Genomic DNA, 19,167 nt, shown 5'->3' with positions numbered 1-19,167 from the left:
AGAACTATTATACATTCATTCTAATTTTTGTCCAGCAGAGACTTCTCTATCTGAGCACAATTATTACTGAGAGATACTATCAGCATCAGCTACACACTGAATTTCTAACAAGCTACTACCATCACCATTCAGTTTCTGATATATTTGTGCCTTTGCTTTTATGCCTCTGTTTGCTACCTCTCATTCCTGTATTAATCCTCTCTGAACCAAACAGATTCTTTCCCTCACATTTTCCAACTGGCAGAGAAGATTTTGCTACCAGGGAAACAAGAAGTCTTCAGCATCATTAAACAGGCAGGCAGGAAGATTATTCAATCTTCGGTTGCTGTTTTATTTAACATCTTCAGATCCCAAAACCTTTTAGCATAATATTATTTACTTGGAGATATGGGGAATTTCTGGTTTTTAATTTAAATTCTGAACTAGTTGACCCACATGCAGAGCTGAGACATGCAAAGCCATTCTCTGGCAAGTGGAATTGCTCTCAGCTGTTCCCATCACTAAGGTGGAATTGGGAAAAGTAAGACTGACATTATAAATTGAACAGAACATGAGAAAATTATTAAAGCAAGATATGGCTTTAATACACATGGCTTTAAAAGTATATTATTAGCTAGAAGGAAAAAAGCTGAAGCCCCCCACAACACCCCAAAAGACAGCAGGCAGACCTGAAGAGCTTCTGACAGCTGTCACAATGATAATCCTATATACTGCCAAGGAGTTGGATTTTTACCTCAGTGTCTCAAGCCTCTTCTTTTGCTTCCCACTTTTGCTGTCACTGATTGCACTTTCAATATCTTCATGAATAAGGGTAGCCTAAGGAGACATCAGGAGCAGGAAACATCAGGAATCAGCTACTCTTTGAAATAAATATCTCACCTTTAGACAGAGAATACCTGATCAAATCCCGTTTATTTAAAAGCACTGGGACAAATTATTTTACGCATAAACCATGAAAAAGAAGAGAATAAAATCTGAGAGTTGGTATTTTTGTCACTACTCCAGCCTCAAGCATTATCATCACACAAGAACCTAATCTAGACACCAAATTTGTCTAACAGCTGTAATTATCTCAAGTCAACCACTATTGCATAAGCTTTTTCCCTCAAAAATATGTAATTTTTGGTTGTCTCAAGTATTTTGTTTGTCTCAGACTATAAAAAGAAAATCTACTAAATATAGAAGCAGCAAAACTACTATAGATGGCAGCATTAAGAAAGTAACTTGTCATGGTTCAATTTCCTTTCAGAAATAATGACAGCCTCCAATTTCTCTTTGATGTGACAGAAGATGAATTTCTCAGAAGATTCCCTGATCTGTACCTTCCTCCCACTCCACAAGTGCAGCCTGCCTCCACCAGTGGCCCCACAAGTGAAATTTTGATGCACGTCTAAAGTATTATTTTAATAGATCTTGCATTAAATAGGTCATGGCTTCTCACAGGATTTAGAATGCTCTGTTACATGTCTTCAGCTGACAAATTAATTTCCTGCAAAGGCTGTCAAAGCCCAAATCTGTCAGTGTCTGGCTCACTCTGCAAGGACCATGTCTTTCCCAGCACCCTCACCATGCAGAAGTGTGTACCTTTTTGGGAGGAATAATGTGACTTCTGCTAGGACCAGAAGACATTGCTGAATTTAGGATTCCAGGGGATTACAGGACTTTTCAGGCTATAATGGACGGCACTACAGAATAGTTAGGATATTTCAAGCTTAAAAGAATTAATAGAAAACAAAAACTTTAGGGGACCAGAGTAACTTAAACCCAAAAGAAGTCCATTAATCCAACACTCTTGGTATTTATTTATTATTTAATTTTGTTTCTTGTTTATAAAATGTCAGAATGCCCCAAATAGTATTGATTTTAACTATTTTTTATTGCAGAGGCTCCTGAGGCTGTTTGTAACTTCAAACAAAAGCAGGGAAAAGCCAACAGAGAAAGACCTAAACTTTCAAAACCAGAAAACTTTCATGGGTAAGAAAAAAACCCCAGGGTATGGCCACAGAATCAAACAATACTTCAGAACAAAGGGAGATACTGGACTTCCAAATCATGTCTGTATTCTGTATTTTTACAGAGTTTATTTTATAGAGTCTGTCCTCTATATTTTTATATCTACATAGAGGAACAAGTTCAAAAATGAAGAGAGACCAACTGTACACATTGAGAAGCTGGGTCCAAAAGGGATCCCTGCACTATTTAACACAACAATCCCTGAATTTCTGACAGGATCCCACTTTCCTTTAAACCAGCAAATTCTGTGCAACAAATCACACAATGACTAATCATCCTCACACCACTCTCACCATGCTAATTCCAAAACTGTTCCACAGTGTGATTAAAAATCTGTTGTTTCAAGACAATAATACAAACTACTACAAAGGAATTAAGAAATCCCCATGAAATGATCAACTGGAATTACAGAGAGTAACTAACAGAATTAAAATTTATAACCTCAGAAACAAAGAAGTATTTCAGAATACATTAAAATAAATAATTTACACTTGAAGGCAATATTTTCATCAGAGACAAGCAATATCTTTCCTTGTTTTGCCCCTCCTGCAAGGAATATTTTCCCTTTCAAGATCTCTCCAGCAGAGCAGAGATGCAGAGATGTGAGAATGTAGAGAATGTTTAATTGCTCAAAAAGAACAGAAAGAGCAGGTAAGACTCAGGGCTCAGATGAGCTTTTTGCAGATTGTAAAATAAATTTGAGATAACTCAAATTATTTTACACCACTTTTGTCAGAAGTGTAAAGGCAAACCATAGATATTTTCCAGAGCTTTATACGTTTGCAAAGCCAAATTAGCAGTACAGAGTCCAAGAACCAATATTTACAGTAAAGATATATTTGAACATGCACTGAGGAGTCAGCTTAAATATTAGATTACTCCTTTGCAATACATATTACACTACATTTACTAACATACTGTAAGTAGTGCTGATAAAGAATTATTTTCTAAGAATTAACTCATCTTTATCCACTGTGCTGGTCAATTCATACAATCTCCCCTATTCAAAAAAGTCATAGCAGATCTTCACTATTATCTTACCTTAATTTCATCACACTGGAAAAGATGCAAATCAGGCTTGTTTTGGGTTGGTTCTTTACATATTAATGCAAGAATTGAGTTGTAGTTGCACGCATTCATCACAGCTTGGCAATGCTGAATTGTGCTTAAAGGAAAATTCTCCAGTTCATTCTATCAGAAGAGGGGAAAAAAAGAAAAAAACACAAAATGCCACTTTACTATACAGTGTCCTGATCTCAGAAAAGCTGCATGAGCAAAAAAGGGAAAGTGATAATAAGCTAATTAAAATCCTCAGTCTCACATACATCGTTTTTCTGCTCGCTCCCTTCTCCTCTCTCTCTGAAAATGAGACTGTCACTCACAGATCCTACCTTTGATTCCAAGTCCACCAAGCTGACAGCTTTGTCATCCACTTGAAGAATCATGTCTTGAGTCCACACTTTGCCTTTGGCATCCAACAATTTCAGCTTCCTTATTCCATCATCCACTGTGATCATCGCCTCTTTGCGGTCCAGAACAAAGGTGGTCAAGTGCTGGTGAGTAAAATGTGCATTTAAAAGAAATTGTGATTGCAATTTTCCCTATTGTTCAGGAGTGCCAGTATTTAAATTGTCAGGGTGTAGCAGTGCAAATTATTCATGAGTAAAAGTGCCTTTGTATATGGCAGGACACATGAGGAAGGATGTTTAGTCCAAAATGTCATTTTAAGTCAACTTATTTTTGTGGCTTGCTTTTTGACACCCACTATCATTTCCTCACTACTCAAAGCAGTCAGATTTGAAGGCTCATTCTGACATCCTCCAGGTATCAAAGCTAGAATTAAACCACGAGTTTTAATTAGCTTTTTCAGGAGTGAAAATCTGTCTCTCTCCTGGCAAGCTGAATTCAGGGAGTGCCAGCAGAGGCTTCCCAGAGTCTCCCTGCCAGTGTAGCTCCATCCTCACCCTGACCTGGAGTGTCCTCATCTCCTCCAGAGCTGCCAGCAGCCTGCTGGTGGCAACCAGGATGGGCTTGCATCTGACTGGGATACCTTATGGATGGGCTGGTCACTTTTATGTGCAGCACAGAAGAAAACCGTAACAATTTTTGCTCACCATCAGCTTGGAGTATTCTCCAGACTCAATTAATGGCCTGGAAACTAAATAGTGCCTCACAAACTTCACCTCAGCTAGCTTCCCTGTCATTATGGCTGTGGCAATTTCTCCTTCAGCATGCCAATTGTGCAAGAAAACCCACAAAATTATTTCATTTTGTTCAGGCATAAATCCACCTTCACATTCTAATTGAAGATCTGGTAACACTCATTCAAGCTGAACCACATTTAATGTATGCCTGCATATCTGTCTTCTAAATAACTTTAAAAAACAAAAATAATACAAAAGGATTAACTGTGCTTTCTTCTATTACAGGATAACAGCACATGGTAATTACAGAGAAGAAAGTAGGTGTAAGCTGCATTTAATCAAAGTATTTAAAAGAAGTAAAATGAAACAAACACTGCACTGGCTGCTTACCCAGGAATGCTTAGATTCTAAATGCAAGTAGTAATTGTTATGCCAGTACAGGACCAAAACAGTTATGAAGAAAGCACACAAAATAGACAGGCAATTAAGACCAAATCAGGTATTCATTTGCAAACAGATTGTAGGACTGAAGCATTTGAAATAAGGAGTCTTCTGCATATGATCTCACAATTGATTATTTAAAACCCAGCAAAAAGGAGCTGAGGATCTGTGGTGTTTGCAAGACTTGACTTAAGCCATGACAGTGGTCTAATGGCAGCAGGAGAAAGATGGCATTTTAAGCCAAAGTAAGGCTCCAAAAGGAGGCACTGCATCCACAAGTGCTTAACAGGCTACACACAGGCACACAGGCTTAGCCTGCTGAATATTTTAAATATGAGAGCAGCACGCAGTAATTCTGCAAAGCAGCTTAAGGCAGCAAGGCACACACTTTGCTCTTCACACTGGGGAAGACTCAGTGCAGGCACAGTATTTAATTCTGTATTTAACCACCACACACTCCACCCACTGGGACACTGAGGGGTTAATGCTCAGCACTTTATGAATATTCTAATACCTCTGCTGATTAGATGTGATCAGAGTATTAGCTTTAAATACCAAAGTGTCCCTTGCCAGCAGCACAGCCTTGTTCAGCCCTGCCTCATCTTTGCAAGGAGCCAGGTTCAGAGGCAGGGCAGCACAAGGTGTGGAATTGTTGCTCTGTTGAGGAGTCCTGTCTGCTTGCCAAACCACACACCACTTTGCACACATCCTTCCACATCCAGATTTCAGCTCACTGGGGCAAAGCTAGAGAATTTGAGACATTTCAATATAATCTGCTCTGAATTTGAGACATTTCAGTGTAATCTGCTCTGAAGTGACCCCAGGCTGGAGGGATATTTTGGAAGATGCATGTGCCTTGAAGCTTATATATCCTCAAAAAAAAAAAAAAACAAAAAAACATGTAGGCAAAAATAACCACATGTAACTGAGAGCTGTAATTGGTGTATCCCTCTCATCTCACCTCCACGTGGTACTGTGATGTTTCAGATATGCTGCTGACACTGTCTCGTGCATAATTCTTCCTTTGTTCTGCAGATGGGAGGAAAAGAAAGAATAATTATTCACTCAGTGCCTTATCCTGGTGTCTTGACTGCTTCTCAGAGACACTTTGGACAAGTTGTACACATGAGAAGAGGAGATAAGCTGTGGTTAATTTCTGTATTTCAGCAGAAAATTCCTCCACCCCCACATGGCCCAGCGCAAGGACCATTTTTACGTCAGCAATGTTAACAGGGAGCTGGTGGGTGCCCAAAAAAGCCATTTATCTCATCCAATGGGGCAGGACACTGGAGGGGAGCAGTGCTCTGACTGCAAACCCTGCCTTGGGAAGGCTGATTATCGAAATCTTTGCCTTGCCACTGTAGCAGCAGTATGATAGCTAGCACTGGGCTCACTGTATCTGTATGAGCATCCTTGAAAGCAAAAGCACTTTCTGATATATACAAATAATTCTCATGCTAAATCTGCAAGAGGACAAAGGCACACACACAAAAAAAGACCTGACTCATCCTTTATTTCTTCATGAGGTATTCAATTCATTGAATTGCTAATGTAGAAATAGGCATGGAAATATACATAAACACACCAAAATATCTCAAAACAGAAATATTTTTCAGCTAACAAAACACAATGCTGCAAAACCAGAAACATTTTGTGCCTTTTACTCTGTACAGTAGATTTACATTAAACCAGGAGAGGAAGGAAGGGGGAAAGTAAGATGAAGACAAAACACACACCCACACCACAAAATAATGAATTTACATGAATACTAAAGAACACTTTTCAACTCTAGTGGAAAAAAATCGAATGCAACATTTGGAAGTTTTGGGGTTTTTTCACTACAACCACTCAAGTGCCTGATCTGGAAGACCAGGAGCTTTGTTGTGAAAAAGTCAGTAGGCGGCATGGCCAAGAGAGGTTTGGGAAACTATGGAAATTGGTAAATTTTTTTCTGTATTTCATTAAAAATCTCAATTTCTGATCATCAAGTAAAATAGGTGGTTTGATTTCTTTTCATATGATGAATATACAAAACATACATATGAAATACACCGATTTCAGCACATTTGGAGTAGTTGGAAACGAAATAAAAGTGATTTTGTTGACAGAAAGGTTAAGTTACTTTTTTGCAAAAAAAAAAAAAAAATCTAAATACTATGAACCATATGATCTGTGACATACAGAGATCTGCAGGAGGAGTCCATAAAAGTCCCCCTACAAATGTCCCTTCTGTGGCCAGGGCTCCTCCATGCAGGAATTCCAGGTGCAAAGACAGCAGTGCCCTCACCTTCAGACGTCACTCATGGAAGGAAGCATTTGTCACATTTTATAAACACACCATTCTCTCTTCCCTTCTCACTGATTTTCACAAAAAAACCAAATTTCTGAGATGCAGCACTGGCCTGAAGCCCCGCTCCCACAGTGACAAATGCCACTGAGGCAGCAGAGCCATCCTAATCCTGCACAGCAGCTGCTTACTTTGCTTCAGCAGGGGAAGGGTGCAGAGCAAGCAGCCAAATGCAAGGACAACACAAATGATCAGAATTTTTAGCCAGGCGTGTGAATATTTCAAAATAGGTATCTTGCTTTCATTATGCATTATTCTGAAATCCCAAGGCATGTAGGATACAGCCTTGGGATTTCAGCCTTGATCATTCCATCTGTATCTACTATTTCTGCTTTTGCAGCATGTTGCTGAAATGAGTTTTTCACTGACTGTCTCTTTAACCACAGCACACAAACATGCACACCTCAACAGCACAGCCAGTAAAGCAGGGCTGTCTGATTTGCTACCTTTCTTTTTTTGTTTGGATGATGATCTGAAGAAGTAAAGTCCATCTGTTCCTAATAAAACAAGGGGATTAAAAAGCAGTATCTAGTTTAATCCCATAGAATTATTTGCATCTCTAAGGGGATCAGTTAGCAGCCTTCTGCTGTGGACTGTAAGTGATACTTAAATACTGTCCAGTAAGAAAGAATATATGCTTTAAACAAAACAAAACAAACAAAAAAAAAAATTACTAGTTTCAATAACAATGCACCAATACTCAGTTTTGAGTGTTGTCATACAAAAATGTAAGTTTTGTGCTATTGAATTAAACAAGCATCAGAAAGTTTACATCCACTGTAAAATTTGTAAATGCTGCAAACAGTAATAGTTGGAGCTGCTTTAAATAAAAAAGAAAGTCTGATATATATATATATATATATATATATATATATATATACACATATAAAAGGCTCCAAAGGAATCAAAAAGCAGAGAGTAAATTAGGAAGAGGCTCCTTATTCTGCTTCTGTGTTAAAACAGGAATTTCAAAACCATTTGCAGCATGGATTAACAGATCCTCTTCCACAGAGCAGCTCAACACTCCCAGTAGGACAGGATGGAAAAATGTTGAACACACACTGTCATGGAGAGATTAAATGTGAATTTTATTAAAGTTCTTGTTACTATTACGTTGTAATTAACATCAACTTTAATAAAATTTACATTTAACAAAAGTCAATCCGTGTTTGTGGTAATAAATAAAAGTAGGGACACAAGAACTGAGATTCCACACTGAGAACAATTCATATTTACAAACTTATTTCTTTAAAGCAGGTGGAATGAGAATTAGAACCTGCTGGAGACCCAAGTTATCACTTAGAGCAGAGCACAACATTTCAGCTGGGACTGAAACACTGTTATAGACGATCTGGAGGTGGATTCTACCGCTGCACCCTGAAATTATTCACCCATCAAAATACATCTTCTAACACAAATCCTGGCATCAGGCAAAATTCTTTCATTGTTGGAAAGATTTGTCTTCAGCCTTTGTTTTCCAAAGCTTTTACAATCCAATGGTTCATAAGTGGGTCTCCTTTCCCTTACAGCTCCCTGAGACTTGGTTTTTTTTGTCTGTCTGGCATGAATCACACTGGAGGAAGAACAGTCCCCTCATGATAATATGAACATTACACAAAGAAAGAGAGAGAAAAAAAAGAAAAAAAGGAAAGGCAATAAAAAGACTGGCAGCTAAAATGTCCTTGTCCCATGGCTTTTGCCAGCACCTCAAAACGAATCTTCAAGCTCTGCTTTCTCCTAGTGCCTGGCTCCTGTCCCAGATTCCACCTACAACCCTCCAAAAGTTCTCCCCTTGCCATTAGAAAGGACACAAACCCTTTTGCAGCCCCTCGTGCTGAAGTGCTCCACTGCCCTGAGCTCCTGGAAAAGCTGATGAAAGCCTGCACATCTGTTCTCTGTCCTCTCCAGAGGACACAAGGGACTGCTGCTCCTTCCTGCAGCACCTCTGTGTTTCCATTTCCCAATCAGAGAGATCTCAGCTGGTGACTCTCACAGCTTCTTTCGTCTGTATAAAACACTTTCTTTTCCTACAGAAGTGTCCATTGCCATTCTTCAGGAAATGCAGCTTCCATCTCTCAACTCTTTCACGTATCAAAGTGACAGATTATTACCCATCAATATTAATCTGACTGCTTTTACAGAAATATCAACTTATCACACTAACTGCAACTGCAGGTAACACAAGCTCTGCTATTGAAAAGGAGCAACAGAATTTGCTGATGTGCTGAATGCAGAGGGTCTGGCTAGGATGGAGATGATTTTGGATCTGATAACATGGGGATATTTTAGCTGGGGCTGAATGGTGTCAAAGTCTTCTCTAAATTTCTTATTCTGCTGCCCCAGTGAGAGGGCTGGGAGTGCACAAGAGGCTGACACAGCTGGGACAGCTAATATCCTTACTCAGCAATAAAACAGGCGGATAGTCTTTCCAAAGACTCCTTGCTCAGATAATTTGGCCATTGCTGTCCTTGTGGAAGGCTGTGAGTAAATCCCTTTGTGCTATTTAGTCCCTTTTCCTCCCTGTTCTTTCCTTCACCCCTTAAGCCATCTTTATCTTGACCCATCAGGATTTTTTCTTGCTTTTTCTCTTTCGATTCTCCCCCCTGTTCTGCTGCAGAGAGGAGACAGGCGGAATGAGCAAGCAAATGGGGATGTCCTCAGATGCTGGCTGGGGTCAGCCCCTGACACTGAAAACAAAATAATGGTTTTTGTGCTTTGTTTCACTCTTCTCATCCTCCCAATCAATCTCAGCCTCTCACAGGTCCCTTCATGCATGAAGAGGCTATTGAAGCTGAAGTGAAATACTACAATAGAGACTTACAGATATGAGGCATAAAACTATCAAATGAAGAATAAAACTATCAAAACATAAAAAACCTTATCAAAATTATTGAGTTTTTCCCTGTATACTCTACTCATTGCAGCTCTTACACCCACCACTAAAAGTACAGTGCAGCCCTAATAACAGGTTAGCTCAAACTCTGCTGATATGCTGCACACCATTTAGATAAAGGATTTTTCCTTTGGTAAAATAAAAAAAAAGAAAAAGACAGGATCATGGCAGAATACACTTAAGTTCAATTCTTAACCATCAATTCTTAACCAATCTATAGCAAATGTAACCCAGAAGAATGTGATTAAAATAAAATCTCTCAAAACACAAAGGCAATAAAATGAAAAGCAACACATTTCACTTATAGGTCCTGAGTGTAAAATCTACATTTCACTTATAGGTCCTGAATGTAAGATCTACTTGCTACTGAAGCTTCCAGAGGAATAGGAACATTGCTCCAAGAAACTAGTACTATTCCTGATGTCTGATGTGGACAGATATTACAGCAATTCACGTTGTGCGAAATTATTGAATGTGCCAGTCATCAGGAACAGACCATGTTTCTGTTTTCAAACAGAAGTTGAAAACTACTGATTTTATTTTCATTTTTGAAAGCATCCAAACCACCAGAAAACATAAAGAAACCTCTTAACCAAAGACTTTCAGCCATGTCAAACACTCTACCAGCCAGTCCATGACACAGATCAACAGGATTGCAAATTGCCCTGAAATTTGATGGCAATCATGTGGCCATGGATTGAGAATCTCCTCCAAAATCTGTCCCAAGAATCCTGGACTGACAGCATAAAATATTTCTACACACCATCAAGCACAAAGCCCAATACTTAATTTACTACCTTCTATCTGCATTGGACTGATGGTTGATACCCTTTAAGAATAAATTGCAAAAAAAAAATTCAGCTGGAGGCAGAGCAAAGTGCAGGAGAAGGGACCTAAACATCTGGGGACAAAGGCCAGAACTCAAATTTCCTCTTCAGAGGAGCAAGCACTATCACTTTCAGAGATTAATGCCAGGAGCTTCTCTCTGATGGCTGTGTGGAAATGGCTGTCAAAGGAAGTGTGTTGTTCAGAAGTCAATTGTCAAATTAATCTGAGAACCAAAATACTGCAAGGATGTTAACGTGGATGGCTTCTTCCAGTGCACTCATTTACCTGCCTGTGAGCTTATGAAAAATGTGTATTTTATTGTTAAAATGAATATTAGATGTGTTATGTTAGAAAGTTATGCTGTATTTATTTTCTTAAGTAGTGTGTTAAATATAGGTTTAGATTGTAACATAATAGAAACTTAAAATAGAAACTATGCTATGTAAGATACTTTAATTAAAGAAAGGACTCGCAGTGAGATAGCAGCCACAAGACACCTAAATCTTTCAGAGAAAGAGAATTTATTACCCTCTTATCAAAAGAAACAAACTTCCTGCCTCACTCATCCCTGAAGACACCATTAGGATTAAGAGGAAGTTGATGACACTGACCAGAGAGAATCCTTTGTTTGGATGGAATTTATGCATCATGTATGAGGTTTATGAATATGCAACAGGTTATTGTTTTTAAGGGTTAATCCCCTATTAATGTGGATCCTTTTTTGGGCTTATTTTGCCCAGAAAGAGGTACCCTGACTGTCCATAACTCTTTGTTTTTATTGTCTCATATTGTCCTAAATCCTAATTGCCCAAATTTTTATTACTGTAATTATATTTCTATTTTTATAACCATTTTATTACTATTAAACTTTTAAAATTTTAAAAACAAGTGATTGGCATTTTTCACAAGCTGCTTGAGGTTTCCTTGAATTTGTTACACCGCATTTCTTGCTCTGAATGAGGCAGGTGAGGAATGCAAAAATACACAGGTGTAGCATTCACATTCTCTGAAATAATCCCTTTGCCCAGGATTTTCTCCTGGGAAGCTGAGAAGTCTCCGAGAAAAAGGAAAACAATTCTTATCTCATGTGCTTCTCATGTGTTGTGCTCACATGGGGAATGTGTTTGGAAATTGTTTACCCACAAGTGGTTATTTCATTGGTTTCATGTGAGTTGTTTTGACTCTTTGGCCAGTCAGGGCCAAGCTGTGTCAGGCTCTGGAAAGAGTCACAAATTTTCATTATTATCTTGTTAGCATTCTGTAAGTATCCTTTCTGTATTCTTTAGTATAGTTTAATATAGTATCCTTTAATATAATATAGTATTATAAAGTAATAAATTAGCCTTCTGAGAACATGGAGTCAGATTCATCATTCCTCCCTGCCACGACACTCTCTGCAAATACAACACACAGGCAATCTCACTTCCAGCTCCAAATCACAGCCACCAGAGGATAAACTCAGCGCACAAAACACTCAGTCTTTTCTAATGTGCCGTGAGAAGACAATTTTAGCAACATCTTTCAGTTCTGTACAATAATCTGACAGTTTGTAGTGACCCAAATGCAAGGACCAAAACCCAGGTCCATCCCTCCTGAGGAATGAGGCTGCTCCTCGCTGTGTCAGGGGCTGGCAAAGCCCCAGCACTGCTGCTCCTCTCCCCCAGTCAGAATTGCTCAGGACAGATGGAGGAGCCAATGCTAGAACAACAGATGACAGCAGGAGCCAGAACCCAGCTCCGATGGAGAGAGCAGGAAGCAAACGATGAAATAAACCCCATAAAAATGTGCAGAGAGCACCTTCGCTCGCCTCAGAGAGAGATTTGTCATGCAAATAGAAAACAGCTCATTTCAGGAAGGAAACGAGTGAAAACAAAGGGATTATTTGACACAGGAAAAAAGGCAACTGCAAGGAAGATTTCACTATCAGACAGGAACATTAGAGATAGTGATGGCTCTGGTCTGGCTTTGAGCTGAACACCAATAATGATGATAATTAATAGCTGAATACCAAGAATTGGTAACACCAATAATATTCCAGCCTCCTTTCCCACAGCACCGTGGCCAACCTTCTGTGTGATGCCTGAAGGGTTGAATATTCATTAATCACCTCAGCAATGGCATCAAAGACATAAAATTCATGCCAGGACATAAACATGCCTGCATATATGCCAGGACAGAAATATACACATATATAAAAACAAGCAATAATAAATAATAGTAATAGTAATAGTAATAGTAATAGTAATAGTAATAGTAATAGTAATAGTAATAGGAGGAGTAGTAGTAATAATAATAATAATCTTATTATTATTACTATTATTATCATTATTGATTTTATTATTATTTAGTCTTTACAGTGCTTGGAAGAAACTAAGTTCAATATCAAGTGGTCACTTAGAAGCGCAGGCACCATTTTACTTGTTGGTAGTCAGGAATAGGTGGCTCAGTTTAATTAATTCTCAAGTTTTCCAAGAAAAGGAACATTTTGATGGGGAAAATTTGCTGCTGACATCATGCTGTGACATTTTAGTAAAATAAAGCAATAAAAACCCCACAGTCCATTTTACAGTAAAATTACATATATTTTTTCCAGTAAAAGTGAATCTATTAAACACATGAGCTTTCTGTATTAACCTAAATAGTATACATACATACATTTTAAATATATATCTGCAAAACAAAATATAAAAAGACAACTAAGACAGCTTCCTCCTGCTCTATAGGATTTCAGTCTCAATAGTCTCAAATAAAATAATTTAGTTAGTTATTAATTATTAATAAAATACTTTGCAATGAGCATTTTCAACACTCTTTAAACTTCCAATTTCACTCAGTTGTTTTTCACCCTGTTTGGGCAGTATGCACAAAAAATTCAACATCACAAGAGAAGAAGATGAACATGGGATGCAGCAGAATAGTAAATTTGTTGCTAAAAATTCAAAAAATTGCCCTGAATTTGAGAAAGATTTTAGGTGCTTTCCTTATTTTCTCCTGCTCATATATGTGGTGATAGCAACACCCTACTTCTTTATGTATAAAAAACAGAGCAGAAGTAGTAAAATGTGCAAAAAATGTGCAAACTCTTTAAGCTGTGCCAATACATATCCACTTGGAGCTCTAAATAACTGATTCCTCTACTTCATTCAGCTCCTGGCAACTGCAACTATCATTTTGTACATATCTACCAGAACAGAAGTGAACCAAGGACAACATTTCCCTTTCCAGGAGCCACCACACAGCAGTTTCATGGCAAGAATTTTCCTTAGTACCTGAATTTAGTTAAGTACTTTGGAGGTAAAAAAAATACCATTATACACTTCAAATTTACTCACTTGTCCCCATCTTCTCCTGACACATGACCATCCCACAATGTTTGATATGAAAAAGCTCAGAGAGAAATTTTAAAAGCTCACAAAGATTAAAGGACATAGTTAAGACACAGATGCTGCCATGTTGTTCAAACCATATACTCCTGAAAAATTATGATGATGACATAAAATGAAAAAGGAATCACAACACTCTCATTAAGAAATAATAATCTGCTAAGAGTTTTTTGCAATGTCCCTTCCTGGTTTCTGTTGCCACCTATTATTTCTGTCAACACTTGCAATCAGTTTGCTGAGTGAAGCCACACAGGGTGCAGAAATCACTCTTTAGAATGATCAGCTCAGAATTTTCCTTAGTTTCGGTTCCTGCCTTCAGCACTATGTCAAAAAACTGACTTTTGTAGCATAGCACTAAAACAAAGTAAGTTTGAACTTAGATTGATTCAATATTTGGGTTGAATATTAGGAATCCTTGTGTCAAAGAAGAAGAATATTGTGCCTTGTCTGCTAGCAGGGGATGAAGCTGGGGAGGGAGGGAGGTACAGGAGGAATAAAACCCCACAAGGCTTAAGCACAGCTAAACCCTTGAATGCCTTCTCCCTGTTGCTTAACTTAGCTACAGGATCACTCTGAGTTTTGTGATGAATGCTGCCTGGAAAATGAGCAGGTGGGAGTTCTCTGCTTATTTAACTAGAAAACTGAGCATTTTCTAGTTTGCTTTAGCAGGAATAAAACCACTTTGTTTTTCAGTTCAGTTGACAGACACACCCATGTGTATGTACGTACACTTTCAGATTAATATGTGTAAAATATTTCCACCACCACACCACAATCACTATTTAAACAGCAACTTAGCACAGAAGTTTAGAGACTTTTTTCCACCTTACCATAGAGAGCTTTTGCACTTGTTCTTGAATTCTGCTCCCTTTCTGCCTGAGCAAATGTTGGGGAGCCATAGCCACTGGAAGAAAACATTTCTGGTTATCTTCTGTATAGATATATTTGGCAGGCACTAAAAAAACCCCATCCCCTTACTACACATAACTACAGCATTAATAGCAGAGGGAATGATACCAGATATTTGTTCCACACCATGAATATGAGGGAGAATGTTTCACTTGGGCTGCAGGCCTTTCTGAGCTCTCTTTTGTTGCATTAATACAACTGGAGTGTGGTATAAATAAATATCGCCTTAACTCAAGGAACAGACTTCACAGCATAATAATAATAATAGTAATAGTAGTAGTAGTAGTAGTAACAATAATAATAATAATAAATTTTATATAATATATCGATATATAATATATTTATATACGTGTAATATATAATATTATATATGTTATATAGTATATATTATGTTATATATTTTATATTAATGTGTATGATAAATAATATATATTTATATATTTACATATTCTTTCTATAAGAAATATAATAATTTTATAATAATAAAAAATAACAATAATAATCATTACTATGACAAAGAATTGGGTAGGATTTGAGGGTTTTTTCCCTGCATACACAAATTTTGATTTCTTTTAACAATTTTTACTGCTTTTAATGAAAAACTTTAAATGACTCTCATTGTCTTACACAAACAAAAAGGCAATATGACTAGAAGAGTTTAAAAAATGAGTGATATATGAGTTCACCTTATGAGAAGCAATAGACACCACAGATATCCTGTTCCACACAGGAATACGAGTTCCTTGGCATCAGATGGGTAAATTCTCATTAGTGCTGTGAGTGAGTCTCTGCCATGCCCCTGATACAGGGATCCCCCTCCTATCTGAGGCAAGGTAACACTCACAGGTAGCAGCTGCTCAGTTCTCCTTCCTGGGAAACAGTCTGTTCTCACAGATGGGAGAGGCAGCCTCATCTTTTATGCATAAAAATGCATTCACTCACAGCTAACCTTAAACATCTCAGGCACACAAAGGCCTCTCTGAGTAACACAATAAGGATGTTATGGCTACAGCAATTTATTTTGCTCTTCCAGATGAGTCCATGCAGTAACAAAGCTTTCCCTTACATGAACATAAAAATATCTGTCACAGTTATTTCTTCTACGGAAAAAGCCATTTTATAATTCCAATGGGACCTACTAATTACAGCTCTACCTGAAATAAAAACCTAAAGAAGGAGGTACAACGCTATTTTGTCCATAATAGGCAAGTCAAAGGCAAAACCTTACTTCATTTGAGGGAAGTAACTTCCATATCCACCAGGAGGGGTGTTTGATATGTGTCCATTCATTCTCACTGCCACTCACTGGGAGAAACCACCTGGGAAAAGGAAAAACAGCACATGAACTGAAGTCTCCTAAAAGATGGAGGCTGAACACAGGTGTAATACAAACCTAATGAGGAAATTATGGTTGAAATGGGAACGAAATTGCATCAACAAATTCAATTGTTCTTAACTGCATCCTGGTGATGCTGCTGTGGAACTTCTCCCAGTAGCAATTTGATAGTTATAGCTTCAAATAATTTATAATTTCATGAACAAAGCTATTATTTTTGATACAATGGTCTTTAGGAATAGCTGTGGAAATAAAAGGCTCACTAAACAAAGAACAATATCTACTGCAAATGTGAACAAGATGTTCCAAATGGTAACTTTATTGCTCAAGCATGCTCAATTTTAGCCTTCAATTCATTTCTTTCAAATGCAACTCTTGAAATGACCTTTTGATGCATGTTCTATGAAACATATCAGCTGAATTGTTAGAAAAGATGCATTATCAAATTAAAACACAATTGTTAGCACAAAAGGAAACTTGGTCAGCTATTTTGGTACTTAAGAAAACTTTTTTTATTGTTGTTAAGCAGTGCTTAACATCCTGAAAGTTTGGCGTGCCAAATGAAACCTTTCCTATAAAAGCAGTGCTGAACAGGCCATGATAAAACAGTTTAAAAAACTCTCCCTTTAATAACATGTCCATTGAAGTTAAAACTAGCTCTGGAAAGTGACTTTCATAACCCTTTCATATTCAAATTTACCATGGGCAAACACTTTTTCATTTACATATATACATGAATAATATAAATTTGAATATTTCTCTACATTTCAGTTCACACTGCAGAGCAGTCAGAAGTGTACCAGATCAAATTTGTACCTACAAAAATCTCTGTTTCCAAAGCAAGCACAGCCTGCTCTGTTTGCACTAGAGCTGCCTTGCAGCCAGCTTTTCCTCTGAGGCTCTAATTCATCTCACTGCCCCACATTCACTGTTCTCTTCTTGCTTTACAAAGAAAAGCAGCAGCTCTTTGACCTGCCAGTGCCCACTGAGTGCCCACATATATTCTGCTGCTTCCTTCTTCCATGCAAAAAGACAACAAAAATCTGTGCTGAGCTCTAAATCCATCAGTCAGTTCAAGCTTTGGTGATCTTTGGTGCTGAGGGCACAGTTTTTATACATTTTCCAGGAACAAACCCCTGATGCAGTTAGCAAAACTAACTAGAACAGTGTATTTGTTGGTGTATTAGACATGCCAAGCGAAATTATGTATTTGTATTTGAGGTGTATTTGACACACCAAGCGAAATCATGTGCAAGGGTGGTGTTGCTTTTGGTGGGTACACACTTGCTAGTTTGACTTAGTGTATACATATACATATTTTATTTTTTTTAAATTTTATTTAATTTTCTTTGAAATCTTAGCTCCTTGCAGAACCTCTTTAGTGACACAAGCACATTTTTGCCCCACAAATATACCACATATCCAAGCTGGTAGCCAGTTTGGCTGCTCTAAAACTCTTTTTATGGAGTGCAGTCCTTAACAGCTGTCTCCAATAAATTACCACCCATGTTGAGTGCTGCTCAATTCATTAGCAATTACAACCTTTGGGAAGCATCCTGAAATCACCCCATGACTTGAAAGGATACAAGGGTTCATTTTCTCAGCAGAATTTGCCAGCTCACTGTGCACTCCCTGTTTCAGCTCAGTGCCCCTCTCCAGCCCATGCTGCCTCTGAGCTCTCCATCACTTCCTATCAGCTGTTAATCCTTATCATCATCTGCAACCAAGCTCAATTTGCTGCCCTGCTTAGCAGTTTCCCCCGTGATTAACTTCTATAGAGTCACCACATCCAAAATACACAAATTATCACTGCTGGTTTTTGGTGTCCCCACTTAACTTTCCATCCACACATTGTTTAAGATAGCACTCGTTGAATAATTCTGTTTGTCATAATCTTTTTTTGATTTGTAGTCTTTTTCATAGGCCTATTTGTAAGAAATTCTGCAACTATCTGTCTTAAAGTGAGATCTGGGGGGAGAAAACCCCTTGGTTTAAGACTTTCTCAGAATAATTCCACTGCTCTGACATCTTAATCTGACAAATGCTTGGTTTGTATTTGTATTCACTCAATTTTATGGAGGTGGTGAAGCAGATATTTTAAGTAGAAGGAATGTAATATATTAAAATGCAATGTCTTAGAATTTGAAGCTTCAGCCTTTGAAGTCAGCATGACACACTGAGTTTGAAAGCAGCCAGACAGCTGAGCAGCAGATTTTCACATTGGGGAAAGAAACCATTTCTCATGACTAAATACCTGCCCACTGTAAGGCACAACACCACTTAAATACAAAAATCTTCAGAATTATGTTTTGAATTAAGAGATGCTGAAAATCTGAAGTCAAAAATTTTGACTGTTAAAATTAAAAAAAAGCAAGCAACTTGTTCTGCCAAGCAAACACAAAAATTTTAGTCAGCTTTAGCTGATATGCAAACAAAACACCATTTACTATTAGATAGTTGAGTAAAACCAACAATATTTCCTGTCTCTCATGCAATTTTCCAGTGCTTCTGAAATTCCAGCACATCTACCTTGACATGACACTTTAAATGTGATTACAATTTCATGCATTGCTTCTTTCACTTGGTTCAAGAAACCTCCAGAATGTGAATACAAACAAACCCTTTACTATAATCATTTATAATTAGTTCAAATATTTATAACAGCATCAAAAAGCTACTTGTGATTCCCCAGAATTATCACACAATTGGATCTCATTCAACCTTAATGTTTCATTAAAAAAAAAAATTTAGGAAAAAGCTTTAATTTTTTTTAATGAAGTGCATGATGAAGAAAAGTGAAAAACCACGAAAGGGTAACAGTATGTGCAGGGCTTTATTATTGCCTTGTACAGCTTTCTCTGCTGTGTTTCTCA

General features: G+C 37.8%; 1 protein-coding gene across 3 annotated transcripts in view; it reads right to left on the bottom strand.

Moving 5' to 3' along the window:
- EPS8 (epidermal growth factor receptor pathway substrate 8) overlaps positions 1-19,167 on the bottom strand; it is a 124,879-nt gene that overhangs the window by 32,379 nt on the left and 73,333 nt on the right. For all 3 annotated transcript variants that reach the window (XM_058806093.1, XM_058806095.1, XM_058806094.1), the window contains exons 3-8: positions 16,187-16,277; positions 14,880-14,953; positions 5,560-5,627; positions 3,405-3,566; positions 3,055-3,204; positions 734-816 (exon numbers count right to left, since the gene is read on the bottom strand). In XM_058806093.1, coding sequence (XP_058662076.1) covers positions 734-816; positions 3,055-3,204; positions 3,405-3,566; positions 5,560-5,627; positions 14,880-14,953; positions 16,187-16,248 — 599 coding nt within the window. In that variant the 5' untranslated portion in view covers positions 16,249-16,277. The remainder of the gene's footprint in view (positions 1-733; positions 817-3,054; positions 3,205-3,404; positions 3,567-5,559; positions 5,628-14,879; positions 14,954-16,186; positions 16,278-19,167) is intronic.

This window comes from Ammospiza caudacuta, chromosome 5 (genome assembly GCF_027887145.1).
Source record: "Ammospiza caudacuta isolate bAmmCau1 chromosome 5, bAmmCau1.pri, whole genome shotgun sequence".
NCBI classification, from domain to species: domain Eukaryota; kingdom Metazoa; phylum Chordata; class Aves; order Passeriformes; family Passerellidae; genus Ammospiza; species Ammospiza caudacuta.
Note: the sequence above shows the minus strand (reverse complement) of the source record. Positions and strands in the feature narration are given on the sequence as shown.